The sequence below is a fragment of the Prinia subflava genome, chromosome 9, assembly GCF_021018805.1.
Source record: "Prinia subflava isolate CZ2003 ecotype Zambia chromosome 9, Cam_Psub_1.2, whole genome shotgun sequence".
Lineage (NCBI taxonomy): Eukaryota > Metazoa > Chordata > Aves > Passeriformes > Cisticolidae > Prinia > Prinia subflava.
In genome coordinates this window covers 28,766,029-28,793,653 of record NC_086255.1, presented here as the reverse complement: position 1 = coordinate 28,793,653, position 27,625 = coordinate 28,766,029, and the positions used below count along the sequence as shown (strand labels likewise).

Below are 27,625 nucleotides of genomic sequence, written 5' to 3'. Positions count from 1 at the left end.
GTGATCTTTTCTGTGCCTTGTCGCAGGGGATTGTCGTACAGCTACTCGTGTGTGTCCTCACATTGGCTAACTTTAGTACAGCCGAAGAGCTGTAAAAGAAAAATAGAGCAGGGGCTTTTTTTAGGAATTTGAGGTATATTAGGGGAATGTACAGATGGAAGCCTGGTCCCTTTGACATGGTGGTATCAGCAAAATAATCCGTGTGAGCTGCCGGAAAGATGCAAGCTGGAGGGTGTGATTGAAGCCTGACCTTCCAGAGTGAGCTTACAGGAGGATGTTCAGAGTATAAACAGAGTATAAACACAGCAGTTACCATTCTTATCTGCTCAACTTGCTCTACATTGAAAACTTACCATAAAGCTTGAAAAGAACAATTAAAAAAATTACTTGTGCATTCATTGTAATTTATCTGTTTGCTTGTTTTGGCTACTAGCTGTTGATAATTTATGTACATTTAAAGTACAAGAACTTTGGGGAAATACTATTTCAGTACAATACCTAAATATAGACAAGTGTTTTTGCTGGAATTAATAGCTACCAAAATAAATGATCTCACTGCACACAAATACAAAATATCTGTGGTATATGATGGAATGCAAGATCTATAATGTTCAGAGTGGTATATATCTTGTTTATTAAGATATCTCTGTAGTGAGAAGGCTTTATTGTGTGAAGAAACCATGTTACAGAACTCTTAGCTTTCTCTCTGCCTTTGCTCTGTTTATATATTTTCAAAAGAGGACATTTCCTTTAGGTTTTGATTATTATTTTTCAGCTATTTAACGTCTTTTGCCCCACTACAAATGATGTGTCACAGAAATGGAGGAAAGTGTTCTCAGATACAATGCCCTAGCTAACAGGCACAGACAGTTTGGCAATCTGGTTACTATGGTGAGAGCTGGGAGGATGCCTGTAGCACATTGGTGTTGTTCAGGCAGACTGTTTTTAATTTCCTGAGCTTGCTTGTGAGCTGTAATATTAATCTGTTTGTATCCTCTTTCAGCACTTCCTTTGCAGTGTAAGCCCCTTAATATAGCTTGGCTGGAGCAGAGCAGCTTTGCCCTCCTGCCCGTCCGGGGTGCCCGGCGGGAAGGATGGGTGACCTCATGTGCCGCAGGCAGGAAGCAGAGCTCATCATCTGAGCTCATCAGGGGCTCCAGAGCAGCGTGTCTGGGGTGCCGTAAATCTGCTCAGGAACATTTGCTTCCCTGGAAGAGATGGCCACAGAAATATGCATAAAACAAAAAAAAAAAACCCACCCCAACAAAAACAACCTGGGCTCGTATTCGTCCGTGTTTGGTTGCCTGTTGGTATGAGCACATGGTAATTCCTTCCACATAACATGATAGGGATTCTCCATTCTATTCTGGGTTCCCTAAGTCAAATGACATCTCCCCCCCATCCCCACCACGGTGAAATGTTTTTTCAAAACAGAATAATCCTCACAACAGATCTCAGAAGGAGCCCACCTCAAGACAGTGGTGGGATTCTGTAGTTAATCACATCTGCTGATTCAGGACAGAGATTTGAAGCTGTTGGCTGGTGACTGGGAGATGTGGGGGTTCACATCCCTTCATGGAGAGGAGAATGAATAATTGTCTTTCTCAAATCCACACAAGTAGGACATGGAGCTGTAAGGCCAAAGGCAGACAAGGCAAGAAGAGCATGTCAGTGTGGCATGATGATTATTTTTCCAGCTGAATTACTTGTCAAATTCAAAATGCATCTGTAATCAGGCTGAAAAAGCCTTTTCAAATACAGTTGCTGTATATTGGATAAATAGTTGCATAAATTATTTCTGATGACATGGTATATATGGCATTATTGCCTCTGTGGAAAGAAGCATATTTAGTATTACTGAATTAATATCATTAAAATCTCTTCTTTTGGATGCCTCCATGGCACTACTTTTTTCATTTTACTTTTTAGCAAATTCAGCAAAGGACCATTTTCTTGTAGTTGCCAAATGCAGTAATGATAGCAAAAGCAGCTAACACCAAAGTGAAGAAGTGACTTGGTTATTTGTTGAATAAGAGCTTAAATATCACAGAACAACCTAGCTTGCCATCTTGAGTCTCCTAGCACAAATCTGTGTTTGCAGAATTGGAATGCCAGACAGAGGTGATAGGGCACAGAAATGGAGATATGGCAGATTTCCTAGGAGAACAGAGGAAGAAAAAATGACAACAGAGCAGAACACAGGAAATCTAAAGTAGCAGGGCACAGACAGGGTTTGAGAATCAGGGGAATACAGGAGTGACAGGAGGGCTCTGATCAGCAAGAAGAAGCTTAGGGCTGATGTGGTAGCAATAAAAACCATCCAGTTTGCAGTCAGAACAGAGAGGCAAAGCAGTGGGCACCACAAACCAGAATTTATAAATGATTAACAAATTTTCCTCCTCTCTACCTTGATGTGAAATATAGGATGCTGCTTGCACAGGATTTAGTGACTGGCTCCCACAGCCTGGTGAAGGGGTGATTGATAAATGTCCCTGCACTGCTGCAGCAAAGGGCAGGTTTCAATGTGTTTGACTTAGCCTGCATTGCCTGACTGAGACTTACACACTAACAAAATGACAAAATCAGGTTTTTTCTGCAATTCCCAGTGCTCCACAGTTTTGAGTACCTTGTTTGGTCTCTGTCCTGAAAGCCTTGGGCAGTATTCCTGGTTTCACTGCTAATCACAAATAGAGCAGGGAGTAAACCCAAGAAGGATCAATTTGCAGTCTTGTGCTGTAACTTCTGAACCACTTTCATACACAATATAACCAACCAGCAGCGATGCTTCATGAGTGGCAGCTCGAAGGGCAGTACACAATATCATAGGTGATGTGCTTCAGAGCTTGTAGTGAAGTTGTTTCCTGTATTGGAGATCTTAGTCCAATGTTTTTAATGCAGTTTGAAGATAAAATGTAATTTACTGACCTGAGGATAAAATGTAAAACATTTTTCCAAAGTGGTTAGTCTTTGACAGGGTTGCAAGAGTATACTCTGAAGGTTTGTATTTGTAAGATTAGAAGGATTGTGTATTTGTACTATAGCAAGAATACAATTTTACAGTAGCAAACCCCTTATAATTTTGATGTCACCATTTCAATCCACTGAAGCCTGCAATAAACAGGCTGACTTGGGTAAGTGAAAGTGTTAACAGAGTGGAAAGAAAGCTGGTCAGGGGGATTTCTGGCTGTTATCTAACTGCAGCAACACAGAGTGAGGCCAGCCAGGAAGACTGATGTGTTTCCTAGCATGAGCTATCAAAAACTGACACCATCTCCGGATTAGCAGCCAAAAAAAGCTGCTGCATGTGCTCAGGGTGTATTTAGTTACCTTGCTGTATCCCTGCTATGGCAGGTGAATACTTGAATTCATGCTGCCTGGTTTTGCCTTTGTTGTCTTCTCCTGGGGGTTCCACCATTTGTAAGACAGTGGCACTGATGGGATTAAGCCTGGATGTTAGTTATCTCAAAATCAATCTGGAAATGCTGGAGGATGATCTTTTCAGAGGGGAAGAAAAACAAAACGTGTTAAACTCCTTGATTTGTTCAGCACACTCATTCCCCTTTGCATTTTCTCTTTCAAAGGAATTTTTAAGGGGAAAAATAATACATTTAAACCAACTTCAGGATAATCTGTGCTCACCTGCTCAGATGCATGAGACAATGAGAACATTTTCCTCAGGACCAGGGTGAGATTGCTGAAAAATGGCAGTGGTGGAAAAACTGATTATTGAGGTAGTTACTCTTGGAACTCCTTTATTCATGAGTTCGAATTTATGCAAAGAGGGGCTTAGGACTGGAAGCTTCTGCATGAAATCACTGATGACAAGTCATCAGTGCTTGTTTTGTCCTTTTTAAGACTCTGCATCATGTATCTGCCATGGAGTTTTATACTGGAAGTATGGGAGAAGCATAGCTGATGGTAAACACGTTTATCTGATGAGCTAAATCAATGGCATCCACTTAAACTGGCACAGATGTGCTAATAAGCATGGGTTGCTGTAGGTTTTGCAGATTTTATATATAGTTTTGAAGCTTTTTATGTGACTAATACATATGTATTTTCTTATTTAAAAGAATTGGGCATATTAACACTGGAAACACTTTGGAAATGACTGGCTTTCTCTGGAGGTGTGGAAGTATGGGAGAGGATGGAAAGTAATTCTGTTCTCTCTGGCTGATAATCTGTCAGATGCAAAGGCTCCAAAGAAGACCCTGCTCACTGGAAGCAGAATCTGCTGCTCTCTCTTGATATGAAGAGCACTTAGTGTGAAAACTTTCACACTATGTTGTTCTGTATGCCATGAACTTGATATAGGAAGAAATGGCTTGATTAATAGTTGGCAGTGTTTATGTATTCAGTAACAATTTGCCCATCTTCTCCCTCCTCTGCCTTGCTTCTTCCATTTGTTGCTCTCCGGTTTTGCACACAATTTCAATGAAGTCTTCATGTAACACCTCTCTCCCCTCAATGTAAGGGCGCTGCTTTTCAGTGCAGTTCCTAGAAGAGGTTTGAGAGCTTAAATAGCAGCTTGTCCTCTTTTTCCATTGCCATGTCTCAGAGGGTGCCATTCAATCGGAGAGGCTGGCATTTTGGGTGCAGGAAGCACCCAAATTAGCCATAGCCTTCCTGTTTGGAGAAGGTGGCTCCTCTCTCGAGGCACATGTGGCTGTGGAGCAGTCCCCAGAACCCAAAAGCACATGATGCTGTGGGCAGGAAGGCTGCTGAGGAGCAGGAATTGCCAAGTCTGAGCTGCAGAGCTCTCTGGGGCTCTGGTGTGAGTTCAGGAGGGCTGGCAGCAGCAGTGGCTGCAAACACCCCATGGTGCTTCCTGCTCTTGTGCTGGTCAGCTTTGGAAGGGCCCAGCTGTCTGCAGCCACTTATTCCATAAGCTGAGCAGGGCAGAATTTCAGGAATATTCATTGTTAGAGATACACTTCCCCCCCCAGCTCAATCCCATCCCTGTGTGATCTCGCTGGGTTTGGGGCTCCACAATGGGAAGAAGATGGGAGACCTGCTTTATTTAGTCAGTTATGTTGCTTTTTAGCTGGTGTTTCTGACATGGCTTTGTAAAAGATCAACTTAACTCACAAATGTTCTCCCTCTCTTGGTTCCACAAGCCACTAGGATTTGGGAATGAGTTTCTCCATCTTGCTGTAGGGTGAGGGGAGATGAGGGATTTGCAGCTGCACAGAAGAAGGGCTGTGTTCCTGCCTGAGATGGAAATGAAAGCATTTTTGTCTCCACTTTCAGTATGAGGGGGTGACAGGCAGAGAGGGAGTGCAGACTTCCAGCTAACACTGGCAGATGTTCCTAATAGAGAGGAGGAACATTTCCATTTTGTGTTCCAGTTAATTTTCAATCACGTCCAGGCAAAATGAAGGAATCTCAGAGAGGGTACAACAGTGAAAAAAGCAATTGATGACAATCTAGGAAATTGAAAAATCCAATCCAGTTTTTGTCACCAGTTAAAGCTGAAACTGTTTAATTTGAAAAAGAAATAAAACATAGCTCTGACTTATCGCTCCAATTACTTTTGCATTATTTCAGTTGATTTTAAAGCTGAGTGAAAAGGGAGGAGGCGTGGGGCACTGTCTCTGTTTACTGCACAGAAACTCTTAGTTCTCTTAATGTGTTTAAATAAGCAATTACACTGCAGGGAAGGAATATAATGGTTTAATGCAAGATGTCTTAGAGCTCCTTCAGTCTTCTCCTTCGTCTCTTGTGAGGAGATGAATTGCTGTTTACTTTGCAGGAGGCATTCAGCCAGCCAAAACCTGCTAATTATTTGTTGTCTTGGTTGTCTTTTGCATACATGCCACTCACTGGACAGTCAGTATGAAGTATTAAATGCCAGTGCAGGATGGTTGTAGGATGCTTTTGGGAGGAGAGGATGGTGAAAAAACAGGCAAGAAAGGAAGGACAGTCTGAGAAATGACAGCCTTCAGTTTCAGCTGCTGTTTTGAGATGCTGAAGAGCCTGAGCTGAGACATTCCTGTGTACTAAAGTATAATTGTAAGTTGGTTTTTAGTAGTAGTAAAGAACCCACAATTATCCTCAGAGGCCTTTTATGCTGTGTTGTGCATGAGGCAAGGACCTGGTCCTTGTTTTCAACCTTTTTATCACCTAAATAATAAGAAATTGGGGAGCAAATGATGTGTTTAAGGAGACATAACCATATCCATTTCGTCTCTAAATTTTACTGTTCCAATACTTGTCTTTTGCACAGAAGGCACAAACTTGGAAGGCCTGTCAGGATGGAGGCAGTAATAACAGTAACAAAAAGAAAACCTGTCTGTAGAGCTCCCAGGGGTCAGGAGGAGCAAATGGTCAACCAGCTGCTGGAAGGGCTTGGATTTTGGCATCAAGTGACCATGGTAGCACTGGTACTGTCCTGGTGGTTTGAAAGGCTGGGAGCAGTTCTGTCTCCTCCAAAAGGCTTTGAAGGGGTTGTTGAAGGGAATCTGGAGGATAGATGCCTTGGGAAGGCTGACCTGGAACAGAGACTGGACAGAGCTAGAGAATAAAGCAGACATTTATTGAAAGGCCTTTATGGGTACACCTTGGGCAGGACAAGAGCCTGACCAGGGCTACACCCAAGGTGGACTTAGAATGGTCACAAAAAATGGATGATTGGTCATGAGGTCTCACACTTTTATAAGTTTTGGTCCATTTGCATATTGGGGTTTAATTGTCCAATTACAGCTTCAGGTTGTGAAACCTCATCCTTCTTGTTTCCTTTCTTTTCACTCCACCATCGTTTCTGCTTTTGGGTCTGAAAACTTGTACCCGTTGTCCTTGGTCTTCAGCAGGAAAAGGATTTGTTTTGTCTCCCTACTCTGTGGAGAGAGCTTACTAACACTTAATACGAGGCTCAGAGCTGCATCCCTAGGCAGCAGAAAATCTGAAAAACATGAAAGCTAAAACTTAAGGCATCAGGATGAAGAGGCTCACTAGACATTTTCATTTTTCTCCTGATCTGTTATGCAGTTTCTAGGCAAATGCGTGCTCCTGCTTACCCAGCAGACCTTGACCTGATGTCCAGAGCCCCTGGGGAAGCTCTAACCTCTCTGTCAGCAGTGAGGATGGAAATAAATGGGAGACAGAAACTTTGCCCATATTGTCACTGCTGTAGCTTTTCATATGAAATCTTACATTACCCCCAGCTGAATTGCATTCTGGCTATGAGCTGAAAAGCAAGCTGTTTCCCAAGCTGGGATCAGTGAACCAGTGGCTATTAGGAGAAGGGAAGTGAGTTTTTAAAGCAGTGACACTTTCTCCTTTCCTGTAAATAATTGGAGCTGGCTGCTGCAGTGGTGCCCTGGTGTTTGTGTTTCTGTTCAAGCCTTTTGCCAGGTCTCTCTAGAAGCAGCACAGCCTGGTTTGATATGTATAGCCAGACTTGTTGAACACGCTGTAGAGTTTCCCAAATAGTCTTTGCAGCTTTCCAAAGGACAGTGTGACATGGGGGACTGAATCTGTGTGGCCTAATGATTTTTCTGAACGTTCACTACCTTCCTGTTCTTCTCCTCTGAAATAACTCATTTTTTAGGATTCTGTGTGTGTCTGTCTGCACAGAGTGGGGTAGGCAGCTCTGTTCAGTCTGACCTGGCTGCTGAAGTTGTTGTGTGGAAGTTCTGCAGCTATGTTGGTGGAGAAAAAAAAAAGTCACTGCACCTGGAAAAGTCACTGTGTCACTTTTACTGTAACTTTCTGTTCCACCACACCTTCTACCACTGGCTTCAAATCAAGTTTTGACTTTTTTTTCTCAAAGCTGCCTGGTAGGTGAAGATGATGTGCCCTTTCTTCAGGTGGAAATCGCTTGATTTGTGCAGAGCTCTTAACTGACTCAAATAAAAATATTTTCCAGGGACACTGCACTGTAATGTGTCACCTTTTACTGATGGTGCCAATAATATGAATCTCACCTGCAGAATGTTTGTATTGCTGAACTTGAATTGCTTGCTGCTCTTGTATGAAAAAACCCCATGAGTAACAGTCTAAGTAACTTGGAGAAAGAAACTGGATAACCCAGCTGAGAACTGAGAGATGGAAACGCATTAATCCACACAGAACCAATAACAGCAAACTGATACAATAAAATATCCACAGTGCTTTTCTCACATGTGGGAATGTACATCATAGTTGAAAATAGGAGACCTAGATAAGTTGTTTTTCACAGTGGGTTGCAAACTAGTTTATTTTTAAAGTTTATTTTTAAATTTTTCTGGCTAAGTTGCTCCAAGTGACAGAAATTAAAATCCTAGTAATTGCAGATTGCAGAGATTGCAGTGATTGCAGAGCTTTTTCAGAATTGCATTTTTCATTGCTGTGTGTTCTGCTTCTTTTGATAGTAAGGGTCAGTTCTCTGAAAAACTCTCTAGCAGGCTTGGTTTTGTTTTTTTTCCTCTCAAGTCTTCCCAAAACAACTTAGAGTGTCCTCATGTAATACTCTTCTTAGTCTAGTTCATCAATACTGCATATTACCCTCCTGGGTTTCCTGCAGCATCAGAATAAATACTTGCTTTCCTGTAGCTCGTGAATCCAGGTAACCATGGCAAAATACAGTCAATAAATGAGTCACCCTGCTCTGAGTGTGCTGCACAATTGCCTTTGTGCATTTAACAATAGCACAAAAGCACAAGTGCTTTATTACTTCATAACATCTCAGCAGGACTGTTGATGGGAATAAATGTTCAAAGCTGAATTCACCTTTTGGGGAATATTTAGCAGGAGGATTCTTGTAAAGTCGGGTACAGAGGTGTCCTGAGTCTAATTTTGAGGATTCTTAGATTGCTGCCCACCTGAATTCAGCCCTTTCTTTCTGTCTGATGCCTTTGTGTTTGAAATTTCTGAGGTGGGTACAGCAGCTGCCTGGGCTCCAGCTGGTTTCAGATTTTAGGGATAATACCTGGCAAACATTTCAGTCTCTTCTAGGGTCTGTAAAGCACACTTACCTGAAATTCATAAATTCATAGCACACTGAGGTGGGAAGAAACATGGTGATTAAACTCTTCCACAGCAGGAAGCAGAGAATTTCACTCTGATTCCTTTAGTCAGCTCCATAATTTGTAGTTCAAACAGAAGTATGGTCGTCTAGAAGGGTGACTGATTTTGATTTTAAAATTCGTTAAGTATGTATTATACTTTATAATCAGTCTCTTCTACCAAATAATGCCCTTAAGTGTCCATTGGGGGTGGGGTTTTTTACTGGCATTACTGAATTCATTATGATGTGCTTATGTTTGCTGTTTAATGAAGTTGACTTGGTATTTATTGGAATAATTGTGGGATATATAACACTTGTGAATGCCAGTTCTGTGAGTGAAATTTGGTACTTCTGGATAAAGTGCCAAGAGTTGACTGGATGCCAAATAAGGTATGGTACCTCATAGAAAACAATGTCTGTGTTGTGATGAAAGGGTATTTCCTTTCATGAAATAAATATGGATCAAAAGCAAGCTCTTTGATTTTTTTTCCCCCAGCTGTGGAATTTGCTGGAATTGTACCAAAAGCATTAGTAATTATTTCAGTGAAGAAAGCATTAAAACTACTACAGAGCTACTTACTTTTCTAACAAAACAAATAAGAGAGAAAGTGTAGGAGGGAAAACTTTGACAAATGTGCAAAATTTATTATTTTCATCAAATTTTGGGCTGTGTTTTCTATCAGCCTTCCCAGGTAAGTGTTGCTGTCAGTATGTGCAGCCTGTGATTTTTGGAGAGCCCTTGATAGACTTTGCACTGTGTTTTCAGTCGTTGCCTTTGCAAACTATACCCAAGAGTTGCATTGTGAAAAGGCATCAGGGACATTTTGGGATTCAGGCCATATATGCAGGGATCATATGGAAAAATCTGATTCCAGCCACAGCTTTCTCTTCACTCTCTCCATTTAATACAACCCTCGCAACTGCCTCCTTTTACTGTGGTTTATTTTTTCCAAAATTCTGACCTAAAGATACCCAGCCAAGAGCAAAGAGAGGAGAGACTGTGCGTGGGGGGATATCTGTGATATGGTCAGATGATGAATTTCTGCTAAAATGCAAATTAATCCTCACTGTCTCAGAGATTTGACTGTGAAATAGTTTCCTTTCTTCCCAATTCCTCATAGTTTCAGCTTGCTACAACCTTGCATAAACTGAAGTTGGAGCCATTTGCAGTTGCTGAAAAATTAAAACTCCAGGAGATAAGCACTACATTGGTTTTGTTTGTACATCTATTTGTGTGCTGTGCCTTCACAGAGTTTTGGGCAGAAAAAGTATTTCATTTTAGCCAGAGTAAGGGCAGGCACTTTCCTGCCCTTGTTGCCTACTGTGAATTGGAATGAGCACATCTCCCTCTAGAAAAGCATCTGCTAATTTTTTTTCTTCCCTGCCTATAGGGTTATATATATATGGAGTGAGTTTCTGTTTTCAGGAATTAGTCAGGGTTTTCTCTGGTTCTGTTGGTTTTGGGTTCTTTTTGTTGTTAGGGTTTTTTGGTTGGGTGTTTTTGAGGCTCTTTGCCTTTATCATGACTGCAGCACTCATGATCTACCCATCCCTCTTCTAGGAGGATGAAGTATCATGTCAGGTTTTGTTAATGCAGCCTTTGAGTTTTTTCTGGGCTCTATGTGAACATGTTCATGTGTGATTGAAAATAACATGTACAGTAGATACATGTTTTAACTGCAGCTTATCTTGACTGTTAAACAGCATGATAACAGCTGACTGTGGATGGAATTTTTTATTAAAACAGCTTCCTTGGTAGTTTTCAGTTTAGTTGCTTGTACTTGATAGCAACACAATGCTTTAGAGATTGATTTTTTTTTTTTTTTCTTCCAGCAGTTGTGGTCAGGAGAGTCTTACATGACCCCCAAGTTACTTTGATGAGGTGAACAGTGTTCGTGTTCTGTAGATGAACCCCTGCTCCTTAAAGAGTTATGGATTTTTCTTTTCAAGCAAATGCAAGTCTTCCTCTACTGAGAGAAATAGTTTCAAAAAATATCGTGGACCATTTTAAACATTAAAGGTTTGGGGGGTTGTGTCTTGAAGTATTCTAGACATCCCTTTTTTCTCAACAGTCTTTGTTAACAGTGAATTGCAGGGCATGGAAAATGGTGCCTGAAAGGTTCTTTTATAAATTTTGAAATATAAATGGAGCAAAGAGACACTTCACAATATTTGTATTCACTTTTGTATAGACAAAACCTTCCCAGATTCGCTCTTGACTGACTGCAGACAGTAAAAACTGGAATCATACTGTGTTGATACCATAAAATCAGGAGGAGTGAACAGAAGGAAACCTAAATTATTTGGTGGAGATCAGATCTCAAATCTACTTAATGAGTCAACAGTTTTGTTCATTTTTATTAAAGCCTGTGACAAATATTATGTGAGAGTCAATGCTTGAAGGCATTCTTAGAGCTGTCCCTGCCAGAGGAGCCCCCAGGCTGCTGTGGGGCAGCAGGAGCGGCTGCACAGGGAGAGGAATTCACTGTTGGTGAGATCAGGACCAGGCTCTGAGGTGTCTGAACCTCAGCTGAAGTGCTGATGCCAACCTCTGCTGACACCTTCTCTGCACACCAGAGGAGCTCAGAGTCCTTTTCAGATTGTTTTGTTTACACACACAAGGTGTGGAATTACCAGTTTGCTGATGAGAGTCGAACTCTGTGTGTGTTTAGTGCAATGATTTCTTTCAGTTTCATCTTTATTGCCTACAAGAGAATTTTATTTGTTTTTTAAAATAAAGATAAGCTTTTAGATGCAGAAAATAACAGTATCACCTGGAAACCAGAACTTAGGACAACAGGGTTATGATGTAAAACCAGTGCATAATTTGACTGCTCATGTATGGACTTGGGACTGATGATGTGTTCCCCTAAAGTGTATCCAGTTGTAATTTATTGTATTGTTGTTTTCCTTTTTTTTCTTGTTGCAGAGAATATCACATCTGTCTTTGCCAGCCTCTATTTACCTTGCCAGAAGTCCCAATTTTCAGAATCCTGCACACTTTTGACTTTTGGGTGCCACACCTGAATGGAACTGGAAGTTGTGCTGGGCCCTCACTTAACATTGCTATGACACTTGGTCACTTGAATAGACTTTTTCATGCTGCCTTTACATTCCATTCAAAATCTTCCTCACTTACATCATTCCTACCTCATATCCTACCCTACTCTGTAGAAATTGTTTACTGTAGGTTCAAATCCTGTATTTGGTTTGTGTTCATACTTGTCCTCCTAGATTTCCTCCTCTTTTGGTGCTTTTTTTCCTTACCTCTATTCTGACTAGTGCTTTTCTCCTTTCTACTCCTTAAATAATTGTGTTTTCCCTGCACAGGTGTAGCTTTTCTTGCCTTCTTAATATCCCTTACTATAAAATCATGGGCTGCTCTTAAGTGGAGGGGAAAAATAAAATGCCTTCCTGCCTCACCCTGATCCTCTGCTAACCTTGAACGTGCTCTGGGAACTCTTTCTTTTCCTTTCCTTCTCCCATGGTCTCTTGGCTTGGCTTTTCATACTGCGGAGTTCTAAAATCTGTCACTATCTGTTCACTTCCACTGATGTAAAGCTGGCTTATGCCATGGTTTTCTCTTGGCTAGGTTTGTTCAAAGCTCATCCCTCTTCTGTCAGCTCTCAATACCCTATTTCCCTCAGACTTGTGTTTGGCATGTGTTTTTGTCATGCTGCTCTTTTAATCTCTGTCTTTCCACATGAAATTAATATTCTGTGTCGTGGTTTCTAAGACTTTTGACCAGCTCTGATGCTGCTTCCATCCCATTCTCTGTCTTTTTAGATGAAGTAGTAACTTTTATTCTGCCTTTCACACCTTTAGTGATTTTAGCGTAGATCTCCTGCATAATTTTCAACTGATTAGGTTTTGCTTCTTTTCCTGTTAATCTTGCCTGGCTGTGGTTCAGAACAGGAGCCAGCTCTTCTGGTGGTTCTCTCATCTCCTTTACAGAACACATTCAGGCAGGTGGAAGCATATGACAAGCTTGGAGTAATTTTTCACTGTTCTTGCTATGGAAAACTGGGCATTGAAAAACAAATAAAAATTCTTGGGTTGGCTCTTGTGGGAGGTCTGCTCATTTATCCTGTGGTACCTAGTTTGTGGCTGAAGAAATAACCTGAGCCCTTGGTTTTTGTAATTCCCTACTAGCTATGAAGCCCTGGAATTGCAACAGTTGTAAATAACTTCATTACTAGTCCTCTTAATGAGAAATGTCTGTTCATAAATTTCTCCTTGAATTAATGAGTACATTTTCTTCTGTCCTTTGAAACATCTTTTGACAATGGTCTATATCTCTGCATGTTTGGTTTGGTTTTTTTACCTAAATAGTGCTCTGGTCTCTTCAGTTGGCAGAAATTTGATAGCAGAGAACAACTTCCCATTCCTGACTATTTGTGGGCACAGGCACTTGGTCTGGAACACTGGAGAGATGTTGTGCTGGGATTTCTTTGGGTAGCTGCTCTTCCCTCCAGTCCAATAACACGTTGGAAGGATTATTCTGGTTTCTGTATTTCAGCTTTCCTTGCTGGCACTGCCTCTCCAAAAGGGTGTGGGGAATATTTGTGCACCTTGCCCTTTTCTTAGCAACTGCTGCTGATTGTAAGGACTTGCATCAAATCTGTTATTTTTCTACAGAAATGCCTGTAAAATTGCTGTCAACCACCCTGTGCACCTGTGGCCAAGCTTTTAAATCCTTTAGTCATTTATCCTAATATCCTTTAGATATTAGTTTAGTCATTGCCTTTGTCAAGCTGAGACCTTTTGTATGATCTCTTCAAAGTCAGTGGGCACGGGCTGCTCCCATTCCTTTCAACCTGCCCAGTCCCTTCATGTCATCAGCAGCTGAGGAAGCTCTCAGATGAGATGCTAAACAGAGATTAGCTCTGGTTTTCATGGAAAGGGAGGGGATCTCCTCCTGAGATGTTTGTTGCCTCATCAGCTGAGTTGCTGCTCGTTCACTAACGAACGTAACTCATTTTCTCACACAGGGATGAGCCTCCAAATGCTCAACATTTCCATCTGAGGAGCAGTCAAAAGACAGAGTATATCTACTCAGACTGGATCCCCAGCTTGGCAGTGAGCACTGTGAGGCAGTTCAATTCCAGATACGCTGCCTCTCTCCAGGCTGTGCAGCCTGTGTGGGCAGAGGCTGAGCGAGAGGATCTGATGGATCTCCCTGGCCGTGTCTGTGTGACACAGTACACTGTGCACACATATCAGAGAGATCTCTGCACGTTATCTCAGAATGCTGCTGGAAATGAGATTGGGCTGAGCTTGGGTGTGAGCGATGTCCCTGGGCTGTGTCTGACACTCGGGACAGCTCATGTACATCTTTATTTCTGTCCTTATCCTGTCAGCTGCATGTAATGACTCCCTTCTGAACCACACATCTTTGTAACTCTAATTAAAAAGATAAATAATATGTTCCATGTTCTGGTAGAACTCTGTACTTAACTTAAACAAGACACATTTTTTATATAGTGAAACCTTTACAGGCTTGAAAAAGCTGCTTCAGGTTTTAAAATTGAACTATGTGTATTTATTCAAGTAAAAACTGTATTTAATTGTGTACAATTATGCCATGTATTACATAGAGTTGAAGAATATCAAGGTGTGGAAGGGGACCTCAAGGATCATTGGGTGTAACCCATCCTGAACAAAGCGTGTACTTTGTGTCTTTTTATAAAGGTGTCTGTATGACTGATGTGTTTATTTATGCAGTTCTTTGGGATTTTCTCTGTTAAGAGATTGCAGGAGGCTTTTAAATTCATTTTGACCTTGATTATGACATTGATACTAGTTAGTGGCCTGCAATTTTCTTATGTTTTGGTTGTGCTTACTTTGTTGGGGGATCTATTAATGGTGTTATCTAACACATACACTCTGTTTCAGTAGCTCAGGGAATACCTTTTCTTGAAAGCATCCACATTTTATACTGAAATAGGTTTTAAAATTCATTTGCTTTGTCAGGATTAATCTTTCCTAGAAGATGATAATTTTATCTGTAAAATATTATGAAGTTATATCTTAGTTTCCTACGTATTTGTATAAATAAGCCTGCTATGTAAATAAAATATAATAATTCTTTTTTAATACTAATACTTTTTTATTAGAGAAAACACCCTTTTTTAACAAAACAAATGAGCTACAAAGAAAAATGCAGAAGAAATGAAAAGTTATATTTAACGTGCATGAATGATTAATTGCTGTTCTTGGAGTGATGCAGTTAAATAATATATGAAGTGGTTATTCAGAACAGCTGACAGCAAATTACTCTTTCTAGGTTTTTGTTTGCTATTTATTGTCTTACTATGTAAAATACGTGGGTGACCTACATTTAATAAATTTATGCTTGTATTGTAGGCTAAGCAGAAATAAGTAATCATATTAAGTCACTATAACAAATCTTTAAAATAGATGCAAATAAATTCTCATTTTCTTTGACACCCGAGGAGCCCAGGTGAGCACCTCGTATTCCTGAGGAATCTGTGTGAACGCTGTCCTGTTATTAATTAGGATTTTCTTTGTAAAAGGATCATTTGGAGACCTTTTTGCAATCATTTATTCGGTTATTTTGTCATAACTGGTGCCCAGATCAGGCTGCCATCCCCCCCTCATGTCTGCAGTGTGCTGAGAGGGGGATGATGCTCCCCTGAGCCCCCTGCCTTCGCAGGGTGCAGATTTCCTCGCTCGGTGAGCGTTAGAAGTGCGAGCTGCTCTGAGATGGGGACCGGGGTTTACTGCTTCTATTTGTGGCTCCTTGGAGCAGCCAGTTGCCAAGGAGATCACTGGCAAAGCCCCAGCAGCTCCCTGTACCACGTTAGCCTATAAAGCAAGGGCTGCAACAGATCCAGTGACAATCATTAGACACTTCCTGAGAAAACACCCTGGAGGTTTTAGGAGGGTTTATATTTCCACCACCTGTTTCATTGTCACATCTGCTCCTCAGCAAACAGAAAGGGAAATGTTTGTGATCTCTGGATAAATATATTATTTGTTTCTTTTCCCAATATAACCAATCAATGTCTATTAAAAACATTTCTATATCTATTAAAAAACCCATTTCTCTGCCTGCCTCGTGTAATCCTTCTTTGTGTCAGAGATAATTAGCAGCCATCTAATAAGATTAGCCAACTAGTGTGATTAGTGAGCTCAAACCCTGTCCTTTTCCTTTTGCAGGTAAGTGAATGTGGCATTCAGCATCCCTATCTACATTATTATCACTTTCTTTGCCTCTTATTTCTGATGCCAATTTTTGGAGTGAAAACAATAAAGGCAATTGGAGAATACTGACATGCAGGTACTGTGGATGCTGTTGGAGTGTATATTCTGAGAGAGATGGTAAGTGGGATGTTTTCCATCTTCACCTACATCATGATAGCATTTTGATTATTAGCTTGTTGTGCTCTTGGCAACCAGTGCTCTGTGGCTTTGCTGAAAGGAGGAAAAAAATGGGAGATGTTTTGTTGGATTGGTGGACAGCAGTTTTCTGTGGGTTTGTCTTTTTCCTGGGTCGCAGGGGGTTTGGATGTACTGTCTCTGAAAGGTTATTAGCATTTTCCTCAGGGTTTGGATGTTTCAGCTTGGAAACCAGATACCATTTGAGGAGATGTGCCAGGGTGGAGTAATTAACCAGAGATGATCAAAATGGAAGGGGAGAGACACAACCAGAAACAGGCGTTGTGTTCCCTGCTGGAAATCGTGGCAGTCTTCAACTGAGCACGTATCAAAAAATATTCTTAGACTGCTCGGAGCCTTTGTAATTAAATCGAATCTGAAGAAGATAATTGCATTAGTTTTTACAAATTGGAAATTAGTCAGGTTTTACAGGTATACTTTAATTGCGCTTCGGGAGATGCAAAATGCCAGGGAGGTTTTTGGTGTAATGGAAATGTACCGATGTGAACTGGTATTTAAAGGAAAAATAAAGGAATGAGCTGTTCATCTCAGTGCTAAGGCAGATGGAGTTCCAAGCGAGCTCAGTATTTCTGCATTTCCAGAGAAGGCAATCGTGTATTTTGCTATCTACAGCAGCACCTATTCATAGCCTGACATGTGAATGCCTTTGAGCAGGTCTGCTCAAACCCTTATAAACGAGAGCTGCTACCAGGATGGGTTTTAAATGCCATCTTTTACATTAAGTATCTCTGGAAGCAGTAATATTGAGTGAGTGCCTTTAAAAGCTAATGCCCCCTTTAAAGATCCCTGTTTGGCTCAGGGGGATTCTAAGGAGTTTATGCTTTCAGAGGGACAAATTACTCCTTCTCCTCCTCTGGGGATAAAAATTCCTAGTTCCTCTTTGCCTTTCACACTTGCAAAGGCCACTCTGCCCACTCCTGTGATGCTTCCTCCACAGTCTGGTGGCCGTGGCAAATGGGGAGTTTTCCTGGGATCCTCGGGAGGTTAAAAGGAACTCCTGCAATGCTGATACATCAGTGTCTGTCACAATATTGTGTAGCCTCAGCAGTCCCAACTGCACAAACCCTTATTTCTGCCAATTAACTGAGAAGAGGTTTATCTCTTGAATGAGAATTTTGGTGACAGGAAGAGTCAGTGAGTTGTGCTGCATGGAGCTGCTAGTTAATTCAGTGCAACTGTTTTCTGATTAAACAGTTCATTCTGGGAGACAGCCAAAATGATTTCCTACCCTTAGAGCATAAAACCCTATGAATTCTTTGTGAATGAGTTTCATCACTTGTTGTAACATCTTCTGTCATCTTTAACATATGGTGAAATACTTGAAAACCTGTTTACAACATTAGTTAAAACTACTTACATAACCATTTCCCAGAGTCATAATGGGAGATAAAATAACAGAGTACCAAATACAATATAAAATAGATTTTATAAAAAGATTTATAGTTTCTAAAAAAGAAAAAAGCAGAGGAACTAAATACCTGGGTTCATTGTCCCTGAACTCCTTACTGCAGTTCTTATGGGGTAGTTATTTGTTCATAAGCCTTTCCTTTTACAGAATGTTTTTTCTATTGTCAATACACATATGTATATATGTGTGAATATATTTGCATATTATAGTCTTTCCTGTACAAATGTGGGTTTTAAACCATCCCCTGGGATATAAATGAAATAATATTTGTAGATTTGGAATATTTAATGATATCATCTGCATCTGTTGAATAGGTGGTTTACATTATGTGAAAGGTTTTGGTATCCACTGTTATAATCTCTCCTTGTTTAAATCTAGTGTGATTCACAAATGTTTAGGGCTTTGTTTTTAGTATGTGCACAAGTCATGTCTGTGGCAGGACTGAGAACAGTCATGATTTAGAGATTGATTATAAAAGCTAATTTTTTCACTTTTGTAAAGCTACCTTGATTCCCCTCCCCCCAGAGCTTATTGAGTATATTGAGAGTATATTGAGTAATTTGAGTATATGGACATATTGAGTATTTTCTGAATGTGTTCATTGGTTGTCTCTACAACAATGTTCACAATTCTGGGAATAAATCTTCTGATAATCTGCTCAGGTCATGATAATTTGGCATACAGCTTTGCTTTTTGACTATATATGTAAATGTGCTTGAAACACATCTCTTTAGGACTAAATAAATAATCAAGCAGAGTATTTAGATTTGAAATTAGCCTATGTTCATCCTCTTTGGCTTGATTTGTGCTTGTAAAAAGTATTAATTTCTTGGCTTAGCATTAATTTTTACTAGATAACATGAGTTTAGTAGAAGCTACTATTTGCATTAAGAATTGTAAACGACCACTTATTTTTGAGGCTCTGCCTGCTCTTTATCTCTGTCCATTTGCTGTTCTTACGTATGCAAAGTTCTATTTTTGAATGACTGATAACTGTGTACTGGAGACCCATTATTATGTGCATTGGAACTGACTGGCAGATTTATTTGGGAATCTGCTTTTCAAGGATGCTTATCTGATAACATGCACATACACACAGGCTTTGCAGTTGTTGGTAGGATAAAACCCTGAGAAGCTGTCATGAATAAAGGTGTAAAAACTGAGCTTGTATTATCTTGATTTGTGGTTGGGATTGTTGGTTGGTTGGTTCCCACCTCCCCACAAAAAAGTCAAATTTGGCCATTTATATCGTATGTTCTATCAACTCCATAGCTAATTTTCAGTGAAATTGGAAAGGTTCTTTAGATGATGAATGTTCTTTTGATAATTGCTGAATGTCAACACAGTCTGCCTTGGGAGTGGAAACTTCACTGAGGCCACCTGTTTGCTGCTGAGATTTTTGGTGGTGTAGCCTGTGAATTACTGTGGCTGTGTGGTTCTGCATGTCCTTTAAGGCTAGGCTGGGATTTTGTGTGACTCGTTATATTTTTCTTTTGCTATTTTCAATTTGGAGCTCCAGAAGAAAATTTGCAGACTGAGAACCAGACCCCGCAGATGCTGATCTTTCAAGGATAAATGAATAAATCAGTGGTTAAATTTCATTCTAGAAAAATAACACCCAGCTCTCTCTAGGTGTAAATGGCTGGTTAGGTAATTTGCAAGGGTTCCATTTAGCTGAATTTCACTCTAATCTTATTTTTGAAAGTGTCTCTGCAGTTGGTTACTTCAGGATTCCTTTCCATTATATTAATGGTATTTCCATATACAAAATCACCATTATTTATGATCACATCATAGCTACCAGTTTATATCCTTGCTATTTTATTAGAGGGGTGCCCATACTAAAATTGGGCACCCTATCCTCTTGTTCTCTGTAGGGTAAAAGCAGGAGGTAGCCAATTCAGGATGTTTTCCAGTAAACTTCTAGCCTTCAGTAAAAATACTGGCAAATCCTTGTTTGGGAATCATGTGGGTGTTTGCTAAAGTTGTCGAGGTGGGAAAATCTCAGCTATAAACTTAACATAATGATTATATGACTTGTATATTCTCAGCAACTTGTGTGTGTGCATTCTGCTTATTTGGGTGATAATTATAAAAATAGAAAAGTAGATCTAAAAAAAAAGTACATGTTTTTTTTAGAGATAGGGCTACCTTTATCCACCCAAGTGACAAACCCTTCCAGCCTTACCCTTTATCCCTGTGAGGTTGGGGGTGGATAAGGTGAGCGCTTCGCTGTGTGGGTTGGGCACTGGGGTGAAGTTCAGGGCAAGGCTTGGAGGACACATTAATCTGCTCTGTCTCATTGAAGTTTTACCCCTCATTCCCGAGGCACAGTGTTAATGGTTTCCTTGCTGTGAGGACAAGTGGGACTGGAAATGCATTTCAGGGCAGGAGAGCCAGCCCTCAGTGTGTGCTGTTAGCGGGAAAGGCAGTGCATTATCTGTGCTCTGCCATGCTCACTGCTCCGCTGCTGTCCCAGGGTGTGCACACAGCAGGGATGGATCCCTGCACAGGAAGAGACTGCAGGGACTCCCCTGCAGAGCCTTAGAAAATCCTCTCAATTCATGTTGGATGTGTCAAGAGCATTCAGCTCCAGTACTGGAGAGACTCTTCTGACTTTCGCCCTGTTCTCGTGGAATTTTGCCTCACCTTTAACTTTTTAATTAATGCAGTTCTTGTCTCACTACCATATCACACCATCTTAACTTTGTGATTTAACTTGGTGTAAGACACTGGCAGTGGATTGATTTTTAATTAGCACGGCTACAGGCTGCATCTGGTTTTGTCTTCCATCATTTCTGACTGTGAGAAGAATTTAATTTTATAATGATGGCATAGCATTTTCCGTGGTGGTGACATAAAACCACAATGATTTTAAAATGAAATGTGCATTTGCATTTAGGTAATATTGGTAGAAATAGCCTCTGAGGCTAACACAATTTTATATTGATCATAACTGTCTAATCTTGTTTGCAATTAGATGGAGGACGCATATCCTTACAGATGTTTATTTTTAGTATTACAGTGGTTTGTATGTGTTATTGTTATTCCAGTAATAAGCTTTAGCTTTGCTAGAAAAATGTAAGTTCAAGGACTTGTTCCTTTATGGCAGTGTTTTCACGACAGCATGAATTCTTAAATTTTGCTAGAAAGTAAGAGCAGCAAAACATGGGAATCAATATCTGTGGAAGAGGCACAGCTGCCTTTACTGACCTCTTACCAAGAGGAAGTCCTTTGCAAAAAGATGCTGGAAATATGCTTGTTGGCTATGCTTTTAGACTACTAAAATGAATCTCCTGGTCAGACATGGGGGAAAAGCCCAGAGGAAGAATCCACACGGTGTTCAGGCTGATGTGGCAGCGTTGCTGACACTACTGAAGTTGTAGTGGACAAGAAGTGCAGTGAGGTTTGGAGGGCTCTCCTCCAAGGCAGAAGGTTTATGCAAAGCTAGGAGGAACACTGCATTTTCTGAAACTCCCTCAGCTTTGGGAATGAGTTATAAATACTGTGAAGGGCTCATTCCCTAAGAGGTGCAAATGCAGTGAATGTGAAAACAGCCCTTTTGCCAAGAAGGTGCAGTGCAATGAATCTTTACTGAAAGGATCAATGTTTAGGAATGCTGAGGCTTAAATTCCCAAAGGAATGCTGCTGGGCTTCCCAGGGTGCAGAGGAGTTGATTTGTGCTTTCATCATAGGTTGTACAGCTTTGCTGTGATGGGGAGAAGGCCACAGAACTGTTAAACTGACATGGGAAGATGTCTAAGGTTAAAAACCAGGTGGGCAAGGTTCACAGCAGGAAGGGAGAAGGAAGGCAAGAGTAAAAGGACCATCTATCATCATTGCAAAATCTGTGGTTCAGCACCTCATGTTGGAAAATAGGAGCAGCATTTTCACAGAAGTTTTAGAAAACCAGTCAGTGATTGTGGTATCCAACCTGTCTTGATTTCCCTACAAAGCAGAAATGTAATCACTGTACATAAGGCTGGTCCAATGGCAACACCATTGTTATAAAGTCTTAACTTTCATTTGAAATTGACAGTTCACTAGATGGTTTGTTAAGCCATTTTGTCAAAGAAATAGCCTTGATGTTATAGTTTTGCCAGGTATGTATGATCTGAATTGAGACATTAACAAGGTGTATCATTAATGGAAATTATCCAAAGGCTTTTGATTGTCTTCTATGCTTTATTACTCTTGAAAGAAGTGTGTGTGTGTGTTGGAAAGGTTGCTCTTCAGGGAAAAAAGAACAAGGGAATTTAAAATGTTTATCACCTCAAAGGTATTAATCTTACTCAAATATCTGCTTTTGCTTTAAATATTCAGCTAATTCCTTCCCTATTTTTATCATGCTGAAGAAGGTATGTTTGTTGGCAGGATTTGGCTTTATTATTTTCATTCTCTACAGCTTCAGGTCTCCTCTGTGAGTATGAATTCACAAGGAGCTTTTCTCACTCTTAAAAGCAGTCTTCCATTTCAGAAAGCAGAATTCCTCCCTCAGAGATGCCATTGTGCTCCATTTGTGCTCAGAAAAGATGTGACAAATCTGAGGTACAAATGGCATATGCTGCTTGCCTTTGAAAAAGAGTGGATTCAGAATGGATAGAGGCAGAAATTATTCTTATCTGTCTGTAGTGGCTCTCCCGACAGTACCTGAAGTGGCAGGGGTGGGTGGGCAGTGCCCCCTTTTCCCCACCTTGGCCTCCCTCCTTTGTTCCCAGCTCCTGCTGGGCTTTTCTCTCCTCTGCTCCCCATGTTGTCAGGGGTTTGAGGGGCTCCGGGGCTGAGGGTTTGGAATGCTGGAGAACCTGCAGGAATCGCCTGGAATATCCATCCCCACCGGAGGCAGCCCTCGCCTCTCCTCTGCTGCATCCCTGGGCACAGATGCCCCGTCCATCTGGAAGAGGAGTCAGCTCTCCTTGCACAGCATCCCCCAGCCCTGCCTGCAGTGAGGTTTATTAAATCTGTGCCCTGAGGCAGCCTGGAGCAGGGCAGCCCCCGGAGCAGGGCAGCCCCTGGAGCAGGGCAGCCCCCGGAGCAGGGCAGCCCCCGGAGCAGGGCAGCCCCCGGAGCAGGGCAGCCCCCGGAGCAGGGCAGCCCCCGGAGCAGGGCAGCCCCCGGAGCAGGGCAGCCCCCGGAGCAGGGCAGCCCCCGGAGCAGGGCAGCCCCCGGAGCAGGGCAGCCCCCGGAGCAGGGCAGCCCGCGGAGCAGGGCAGCCCGCGGAGCAGGGCAGCCCGCGGAGCAGGGCAGCCCCCGGAGCAGGGCAGCCCCTGGAGCAGGGCAGCCCCTGGAGCAGCACAGACCTGGCCTCTGGTCCTTGCTGTGGGACAGCAGCGTGGGGTGAACCCCAGGGCTTCGCTCCAGGGATGCTGGGTGTCACTGAGCCTCACAGCTCCTGGCTGTGCTGCTCTCCTGTGGAGCAGTTCCCCGAGCTGTGCCACTGACTGCACGTGGTCCTTCCACAGCAGGAGTCACCCCTGCACTGGCCTGGGAGCAGCAGCAGGAGGTTCAGGAGGTGTTTGAGTTTAAAATCAGTACAAGCTCAGGGCAGGCGGTGGATCAAGGATAACTACAGCAGTTGAGAAGCTGTCCTAGGGTTTTATTCTTCCCTTTGGTGTTGCATGAAGCTATGCTTTAAGCCCATTTTGCACTTTGGTTGGTAAAGGCTGGGCCTGGATCTACTCTGTACCTTTGAGGGGGATCTGGACCTCTCCTGCCTGACTAGGAGCTCTGGAGGACAAGCATAACATCCCCATCATTGAGTGAAAGCACCTGGACAAAAGCCATTCAGCTACTCTTGTCATGGTGCTTTTCTTGCTCACACTCTCACAGTTTAGACTGAAAAGTATCTGCAGGAGAAAACTCTCCTTGTCAACCAAAGTTTGGCAATAATACTGCACATCCCTCTTGCATATGCACACGTGGGATAAGAAGACCCCAGGGTCTTTCATGCCAGTCAGTACTAAGTTCCAAGCATATCTATATATATATTTCAAACCTCTCCAGTCTGTATGTGTATTCCTGTATACGTGTTTCAGCTGTAACTTCAGGGTGTTGTGCTGCACACAACAGGCTATGTAGCTGCCTCCCTTTGTCACATCTCTCTCTGCCACACGGATCTGCTGGGTGTGACTCACACACTTGTTATTGGCAGAAAGAAGATGGACAAGCTCATTTGCTGTGGAACTGCAAAACTAAATACAGCCTGGGCTTTGCCTATTGTAATTTCTACCATTTAGGTGGCTGAGTGGGACGTTCCCTTCGTGACCTTAAGGGACACAGAGAATACACAAAGCTTTCTGCATTTCTTCTTAATCCTTGCTGCTAAGGATGCCAGCACATGTTGCTCTGTGCAGCCTGGCTTTAAGCTATTCTTGTCTGCATCTCTCAGCAAAAACAATCAGTCTAACAGGACAAGTTAATTGAGTCAGGATGATCCACTCTACAAATTTGCCAGCAGATCAGAGGCAATGTCCTTTATTTAGCCCATAGAACATAACTCCGTGTAATTCCTGGGCTGAGTGGCTTAGACAAAGCACCTTAATTATTGCAGACAAATAAACTGAAAAAGAATCAACAAAGCCATATTTGTTAGAGCATATGAATGTGGCCTGTCCAGGTTATTTAATCGAGGCAGTGAAACAACATTTCACTGATTACCTCCCTTTGAAAGTACAAATTGTTTGGATATAACTCTCATGTAGGCAATTTGGTGCAAACATTTTAGGCTATACATTAGAAACCTGTTCAGTTTAGTGTCCTTTTTCCCCACAGTGTCCTGGAGTTGTGAGATGGGCTGAATCATATTCTTCATTTAAGTCAGGGCATTTTGAGAGAGATTTGTGCTCTATTTGTAGTTTGATGTGAAAGCAGGTATTTCTGCATGTGTACTTGATTTGTGTTTTGCTGTGATCTGATTTAGAGTTTTTGCTTTCATTGTACACTTCCCACTACTCTCAATCCAGTCTGGCAATTTATAAATGCTGAACTCTGATGTCTTTGTGCCAACTGGAACTGGGTGACTGCAGTTCTTTGCCAGCAAGGCTTGGTCTGAGTGGCTTCGAGGTGTTCTTGCTCTTGATCTATAAAACCTTTGGCAACCTTTCAGCTTTCTCTTTTGTTTTGTGACCCTGTGTATTTCTGACCCATGAGGTATTTATCACCTTTCGATGCAGTAAAAACCCACCATGGTTCTTAGAAGAAAAAAAAAAAAAGTGGATTTCTGTGTTTCTAGTTGCTCCCTGTAAGTTTGTGGAGATTTCTGTTCTTAATTGCCTTGCTGTATTTCTAACTCCTTAATTCTCTGCAAACTATCCTGTAGTTGATTACTTCTGTATGGTGTTGAGAGAGAGAGTGGTTTCTAACATTTGTAGGTGTCTAATTTAAAAAAGGTCCTAGTAAAATGTCAGCAGAGATCTGTAAATCTGAATGATGCTAATTATAGAGTGATTCTTCTGTGACGAATAAAGTCAAGAAGAAAATCACTAAAACACTGTCGTGCTGGTTTTCTGTGGTATTCCTTTGAAAATGGCATTATTGTAACACCTTGTACTTGTATTATCCTTGGACTGGGTGCTGTGCATCCTCACTGGGAGCTATGTATAGCAGTGACCTCACCACAAAAGTGTCACAACTGCTGTTACTCTGTGTGGCACTGAACACGTTAACCTGGAGCAAGGAAGGAAGAAAATCATTATACTTGAATGAAACTTTGGAGAATAAGTATAAAAAATAACCTGGATTTTCCTAAGTTGGAATTTGCCTTGGCTGCTGAAACTGGCATTCAGGTACTGATGCTGTTAAGCATCTTTGACCAATCGTTATTTTCGGCTTTCAGGTACTGCTGTGTCTTAAACCTTCAGCCACTTCATTCCCAATCCAGTCCTCCTGGATGAGAATGGTATTTCTGAATAAACAAATTATTCTGAAATAATTTTTCGTTATAAAAACCAGACTCACCATATGCATGACCTGCTCAAGAGAAAAAAACCTGAGGTCACTCTCTGACATTATCATGACTCATTCCTGCTTAACATTTTGATTGTACTGTGGCTATTGTATTTGCAGATTCTGACAAATAAAGTTTGACAGGCAGTAAACCCTGATGTATAGCAATGAGTCACAGCTGAGGCACTTGATGCTTTCAATACATGTCTGAAAACTGCAGCCTTGGGGACACTGATGTAAAAAAACTTCTGTGATTTGTATTTTTGGAGGCCAGCGTTACGCTGTTATTATTATTACTGAATGTGTTTTCATAAAGGCTCCTGGAGATATATATCAAGGGCTGTAATGTTGGCTAGTGTGCTTTGTAGCAGGCACAGTAGCTTCAAACTACTTCAGTTATAGAGCTGTTTTACTGAAACTTTCTACAAGATAAAACTAAGGAAATATGCATATCATAGTAGGATTTCAGAAGTTCTTTCTCTCCTCTACCAGTCAACAGGATTTGGTTGTGGAGCAGACACTTCTGCTGGTATTTTTGCTGCTCTCCAGTTGCTGTTCACTGCTGCCTCACAGAAGTTGCTTGTTCAGCTCACACAATGTACTTTTGGGGAGGATCATGTTAAGATATTGTTCCCGATTTAGAAATTTTACTCTGCAGTGTGTGGTGTCAAAGCCCCTGGCAGCTGTTCCAGCCCTCCTTGTTGTGTGTGTACACCACTGAGACTTGGGCAGCAGCTTCTAAGGGAGTCAGTAAAGAGCCTTTTGTTCTCTGAAAAACCAGACCAGCTATTATTTGACTCATCCCTTCGAGAACTATACCTGAAAGAAAAATAACATTTGTTTTACCATTGTTCCACTTTAGATACCCTTTGTTAGATTTCAGTAGCACAATGCTATTTTTGCAATAATAAATACCATTAGTCAGCTTTCAAGAAGTACAAATGGTTTGGGTTTGTTATCCCTCTGGCACTTACAGAGAAGTGCTTAGGGTTAAATTGTCCTGGTCTACCACCACCTCAGTAAGCTGTGATTTTTCTGTCTCCCACATTATTTCCAGTACAGACGTGTCACAGCAATGTCCAGATCAGAACAAAATAAATAATAGTTTTCCTAAATATCCAAAGTGTAAAGATATACATACAGACAATATTTTAAAAGTATTATCTCTGGAGGGGGAAAAAAAATCCCACAATGCAAATTAAATTAAAGATTCCTGACATCTTTAAGTAGATGGGAGATCTTCGCAGGTATTTAAGTTGGTGTTTTCAAAAATTGAGTATGTTCTCTATTAGAGTGGAGAGACTAAGGCTATTGGTAGTGTTTATGAGAAATTATTGTGAACACTTTGTCCCGCATTGACATCATCTTTAACACCAAGCTATTTTATGTAGCAATTACTACATAAATTGTTTCCCGTCCTGATTTTTTTTCTATGTATGACTAGCCATTTGAAATAGGTCGATTAATACTAATATTTATCCCTCCCATCTTCATCTGTATATTTTTTGTTGATATATATGTCACTGTGTGTGAGTTTAACCTTAGACTATTATTAATATCTTGCTTTTAAAAAAATACATATTACAAAGCTTTGTGTCTCACCAAAGTCCACTCAGTTAAAACAAATGCCATAGGCTGAGTGAGCCTCACTTTCACAGCTGTGAGATAGAGAATGAATGTTGTGCAGGAATTGTTACTAGTCCAGTGGATTTCTCTTCCAGCAGTGATGACTCCAGTTTAAAACTAAAGTAGGTATCCTTAAAACAGGCTTTTTTGCAGCAGGTCTAAAATGTGGAAATTATTTCTTTTGTAATAGTCTTTATTTTGACTTCTCTAAAAAATTGTCTTTCTCTTTCTAGGCCTAA

General features: G+C 41.2%; 1 protein-coding gene across 11 annotated transcripts in view; it reads left to right on the top strand.

The window, feature by feature from the left end:
* Window positions 1-27,625, top strand: part of ANK3 (ankyrin 3) — a 347,448-nt gene that overhangs the window by 73,697 nt on the left and 246,126 nt on the right. The window contains exon 1 of one of the 11 annotated variants that reach the window (XM_063406083.1): window positions 16,313-16,330. The exons of the other annotated variants lie outside the window; for them this stretch is intronic. Coding sequence (XP_063262153.1) covers window positions 16,328-16,330 — 3 coding nt within the window. The 5' untranslated portion in view covers window positions 16,313-16,327. Of the gene's footprint in view, window positions 1-16,312; window positions 16,331-27,625 lie in introns of those variants that run through there. 11 annotated transcript variants of the gene reach the window in all.